Below are 5,540 nucleotides of genomic sequence, written 5' to 3'. Positions count from 1 at the left end.
CAATTTTTTGGGCTAAAGAAGAAGGGCTTAAGGCCCAAAAGCAACAAAGCAAACCACAAAAAGAAGTGGACTAAATACCCTGCTCAAACATGACTCGCCTGAAATCCACTAAAAACACCCACTATCTACCCTCTCCCAAACAAGCAAAATAACAATTCTAACTTATTACTTGCTCCATCCCTTTTTTTACATGAAATAATCTCTAACATAGTGCTATATTTAAATATATGAAATAAGTTCTCTTGTTTGAAATGTTAAACCAGCCTTTTCTCTTTTACCCTGTTCTGTGCAATAAATTTTCATTCCTTATTTCTCATGTTCCCTTTACAAACAAGGGCATAATTAAAAGAACATGTATATATTTTGCACATTTACTACTTTTAAGTAAGTTTAGATAATAATTTGAATCACGTAAGCTTGGTAATTGTTTCTTATAATAAAGGATTGGGGAAGTAAATGATAGCAACGACTACGAAACTAACTCCAGAAAAATATCTTGTTGATTGTCAATGACAACAACAATTTAATAAGTAACAACCTTAACTTATTAAATGATGACAGCAACAATGTGACAACTAATTTTACTGAGGGCCATTGGATCACCTTACAAAAAACTTAATGTTAGAATAATCACTTAGGATTCACAGGAATTAAGTCATTTCGAGGATCATTTTGGGATTTCCATATCTCAGTGATCTTCATATGTCTTTCTCAAATTTTCATTCTTACTAATTGGTACCAGCTTTTGAACCCATAACAACAAGATGAAAATTAGAAGGTTTACCTATTGTTCCCAGTTTATACGACATTTTATGATGGCAAGTAGAACAGTTTGCGCAAAAGAGCCAAATTGAATGCCAATCCAAAGGCCTTTTCCTCTCAGCTTTGCCCAAAAACTCAATGTAGCAGCCAATGGGATCCCACACAAGTAAAAGGCTCCTAAGTTAATGTAAGCTGCTATGTGCTGCCATCCACAACCTCTAGCAATTCCTGTTCCATAGTTTATTTTACTGTCAAGACTTTAATTCTAACAATGTGCCAACGATCAATTGTCAGATGGAAGTAGGAACAAGTTTCACATTAAACAGATATGGATTGAGGAGATGAGATGCTCATATATTTAATATTCCATCAGGTCCTAAATATAGGAGCTAGTTAAGGTCTTAGGGATTGAATTTGTTCTTAATAAAATTACAATCCACTTTGTCTTTTATATTTATCATTTTTTTCAAATTAACTTAACTTATAGATTGATATATAATCTAATCTTATCTTAGGGTAGGAAAATCATGTTATGTTTATTATAATTAACTAATTTATAGTTGATTTTCTTAATTTAATCAAATTAGTTAAGTAGCTTTTATATCAAGGGCCAAAGGGAATATTATTATTTTGGGTTAATATGTAGTACCAAACCTATGTTCACATACTTTTGTTGTCTCTAGAGCACAACATAATGTTACATAGATATATCTGTGTCTGTATATTCGGATAGACCTGAGAGAACACCTTGTATGCTGTCAAGGATAACGGAGAGACAAACTAGAGGAGCCATGAAAGTGACATAGTCAATAACTTCCTTCTCATTACTGAAAGTGTAGCCATAAACATGGTGACAGGCAAAAAGTGTTGTGCTTACAATTGTTGTCTCCGACACTGCAATGCACATTGTAACCACTACAGATACCCTTGCAGCATCTGGATTCCCAGCTCGTAATACATTTGAAATCCTTGCACTCTAAATACACACATATATTTGTGAACAAAGTAACCTAGGTCACATAGCAGTTCACAAGCAGAGAGATACATAATTGTCTGTGTGTGTTTTAATACACGAACATATATGCATAGGTGTTTTTTTATGCCTTTGTTACCTTGCTGCTGCACCAATTCCATAGGGAATACAATATAGAGTGGAAATGGTGTTAAGACTGTTTAAGGAGAAAGACAGTATTAGAAAATCACAGTAATAATAATAAATGAAGTCTGAGAAAAATGGAAGATCACACACATGGATTTCAGTTCTTAAGCAAGATCTCTGAAATAGAGTTGTGTTTCTGAAGTGTATCAAATAGATAGAACTGAAGTTTCAAGCTGTGGATTTGGTAATAGCCCAGAGAGCAAGATCAGAAGCTCAAACCATTCTAAGCTGAAATCATCATCAACATCAAACCAAGTCACCATATAGACCATATTGTTATGAAAATGTGCTTCAAAATTTAAGTGAATCTCCATTTCATAAAAAACCAGACTTTTACTAACTTTATAAACCCATTTTCTTTCTCTAAATAGACTCTCGCTTTTTCAATTTGTTCTACATATATTACCCCATAGTTTAAAATTTCTGAATCCTTTCCTATTCATCAGCGTTATGTTTGTTCATTAATAGTTAGGTTGGGCTTGAAGAGGGAGAAACAGAAAGATGAAATTACCATATCATAACTACAGAAGGGACAACAAATCTAAAGAACTCTCCAATAGCTTTGAAAAGCTCCATAGAGATAGGAGCCCTAGTCTTGGCACAAGAAGAAGAGGATCTCATATATAACCAAAGAATAATCACATTTTCCCATATTAAAATACTAATGGCCAATGCCACACCAACATTGTGAAGCCCAGACTTGAACACCAGAGCCCAACAAAGAGGCACATGGAGAAGAAGAGAGACACAAGAACTGATCAGCATGGGAAGAACCAGGCTTTGCATTTGGTAATATCTAACCAGAGACTGCAAAACTGCAAATCCAAGAAGTGCAAGAACAAGCCAGATTATGAACCTGGCTGCTTCATGTGATATAAGAGGATCTTGGCCTATGAAGACCAGGATTGCTTCCATGTTGATCCAAATGAGAGACAGTGGGACAGAAACTAGTATGAGAGAGAATATGGCAATGTATGTTAGAGTTCCAAGCTTCTGATATTGCTGAGCTCCATAGGCTTGTCCACACAAGGTTTCTAGTCCACTTGCCAATCCCAACTGTAACACATGTACAATCAATAATGACTTGTCTTTGGGAAAATATATGCATACATATATGTGCGTATGTTTTGACTATTGGGGGCGGGGGGGAATATATTGATCGAGCTTATGTGCTAAACAATGGTAATGAGAATCAACTAGCTAAATCAGTTATCAGCATTGTTTTTATGGAATAAAATGTCCTTTCTTTTGTATATCATTGATATTACTTTAAAGATAAATGCTAAGAGATTATCCTACTCATATCTATGAATTTTTGTTTTTCTATTATATATAACCTCTGAAGTTTAGGTTGCATGCATATAATTTCCCTACACTTTAAAATTTTACAATAAACCACCTTAAATAAATTTTAATATTTATGCAAATAAATCTCTGATTGCTTGGGTTTGCACAAAGACTATATTGAATTGGGTTAGATATCAACCCAAAGCTTGATCTGAAAAATGATTGGGCAGAAAATTTTGGTCCGAGAATCTGTCTAATCTGTTGGACATAATTTACATGGTTACTAGACCGGTTTAGATTGCTTTTCCATTCAGGTATTTTTTTTTTTTTAAATGGCGGCTATTTTTTTTTTTTTTTGCATTTAGACTATACAATCATCTCATGTATACAAAATAAACCAACCTAAATTTGAAAATAAAATAGCAAGCATCAGAAATAATTATATGAGGGAGAAGGGTTAGGTGAAAAAATAATATAAATTGAAGAAAATAAATATAGGCATCGGGTTAGGCCAAACCATTTGGTTTGAAGAGTCAATCCGGAACCTAGTTTGACTCAGTGCCTAATACTAGTCCAGTCCAACACGACTTTATGCTCAGGTTGCTTTTTTCTAAGTTGGACTGAATCGGGCTTTTTTTGGACTGAGCTTTTAGACCAGTAAATTAGATTCAAAAAGTTTTTGCATCCAATTGGTATATCTTGAAAAATCCTAATATATATCCAATTTTTACTATATAGAGGTATAGTGGGTGAACTAGTCTGCATATTTGTTAGTTTTTTTTTTTTTTTGTGATTTTGAACATATGCTCAAAAGCAACATTTGGGGTGCTTTGAAATAGGAATGAGGATGGCCTGATAATGTTGAACAATGTAAAGATGTGGGAAAATGGAGTAAGGAGGGGTTTGGGCATTTCGCAAGAAAGGAAAATATATATATATATATATATAAATATGTATGTATTGCTTAATTGCCTTGAAGTTATGAACTGAATTTACCAAAGACGTCCTTCTAGTCTTGAGGAATTATAAAAGAAGCTTTGGGTTGGAACTTGAAGAAATGTTAAAAGTTAGATGTGACTGATTTTTTTTCGGGACATAAAAGAGACAAAATATTTGCATGCAAGAGTTAATGGTCAAGCGAAGGCAAATGCTATCTTTGCTATATATGTAAGAACCTAAGAATATACTCCTTCGATCCTAAATATAAGACCATTTTCGTAATATAATTTACATTACGAAAAGGGTTTTATATTTAGAACTGAAGGATTATAAAAACATAGCTCTGGATGCTATTAAGAAATTATTTGATGAGGAAGTGGTTGATTGTTGGAAGTTAAGGTGTGATTTTTATCACCCTTCTGTTAATTAAATCTGAATTTATCAATGCTCTTGGAAGGGATGTTGATGAAGCAAAAATTATGAAGGCCATCTTTCATATGGAGTCTCTGAAAGCCTCAGGTCAAACGGACTAAATGCTATATATTTTGTTTTTTTCAAAGCTAGCTAGTGGAAGTATGTGGGACATGCAATGATATGTTTTATGAAGAGTTTTTTCAGAATATGCTATGAAAATTGCGATAAATATAGAGCTGATAAAATAGGTTAGGTCAGTCGGATTAATCAAATAAGCCTGGTTTTTTTTAAGGGCCAAGACCTGAAAATCAGGAGTTTTTAGTATAAATGAGCTGTTGAATTCACCCTAATAAGTGAAAGAGTTCGCCCTAATGAGCGAAAAGAATACTATTATAATGCTATTACATGAGAAACATTTTGTGGAATGGATGTAAGACAGAAAAATGATACCCCAATTAGTTGATGACATGTATCATGGCTACGTAAGCTTCTCTTGATCGGCTTGAATTGGTGTATGCATTCCTCCGAATATTTTGTTTGGTTTTGGGTCAAGAGGGGAATCAATTAAAAAAAAAAAAAAAAGCTAGAGCCGCCCAGCCCCCTCTTATTTTGATTCCTTCAAGGATTGAATTTTCTTGAATGTAATTGTTTTGCATCCAATGAGTCAAGAAATATTAGGGCTTTTCTTTTTATTAAAAAAAAAAAAGGGCAAGGATATTTTGGTATTTTCATATCCTATGCCACTTCCACCTCCATTTCTTCTATTTTCTTGCTCTACCAAAATTCGCACTGAAATTCACAAATCACAATTGAAAACTCTAGAACACTCTTACCTCCCAAATTACACAATTTTTAAACATAGAAGCCTCAGGAAATATTCAGGTGTACGTGTTTGATTTTCTCCACTCTACCCTTGGAGTTTTAATTTTTACGTCTCATTTTAATGAAATAATATCTATCATTTGTAAAAGAATTTATA

General features: G+C 33.6%; 1 protein-coding gene across 1 annotated transcript; it reads right to left on the bottom strand.

The window, feature by feature from the left end:
* Positions 1-784: 784 nt before the first annotated feature.
* On the bottom strand, positions 785-3,518 carry LOC114716892 (protein DETOXIFICATION 12-like). The gene is made up of 6 exons (XM_028901959.1): positions 3,498-3,518; positions 2,433-2,977; positions 2,070-2,149; positions 1,875-1,932; positions 1,498-1,736; positions 785-990 (listed from the first exon to the last, which is right to left on the bottom strand). The coding sequence occupies exons 1-6, from the start codon at positions 3,516-3,518 to the stop codon at positions 785-787; spliced, it is 1,149 nt and encodes a 382-aa protein (XP_028757792.1).
* Positions 3,519-5,540: the final 2,022 nt, after the last annotated feature.

The sequence above is a fragment of the Neltuma alba genome, unplaced genomic scaffold, assembly GCF_004799145.2.
Source record: "Neltuma alba isolate B1F8T4 unplaced genomic scaffold, ASM479914v2 tig00011698_pilon, whole genome shotgun sequence".
Lineage (NCBI taxonomy): Eukaryota > Viridiplantae > Streptophyta > Magnoliopsida > Fabales > Fabaceae > Neltuma > Neltuma alba.
Note: the sequence above shows the minus strand (reverse complement) of the source record. Positions and strands in the feature narration are given on the sequence as shown.

Bases quoted from the DNA above. Each gene is read 5' to 3' on its own strand.
- LOC114716892 (XM_028901959.1), bottom strand. From the start codon at position 3,518: ATGGAAAAGCAATCTAAACCG. The intron at 2,150-2,432 runs GTAATTTCATCT...TGATGATTTCAG, and splicing joins CCTTCTGTAGTTATGATATG to CTTAGAATGGTTTGAGCTTC. The intron at 1,737-1,874 runs GTAACAAAGGCA...GTGTATTTAGAG, and splicing joins GGAATTGGTGCAGCAGCAAG to TGCAAGGATTTCAAATGTAT.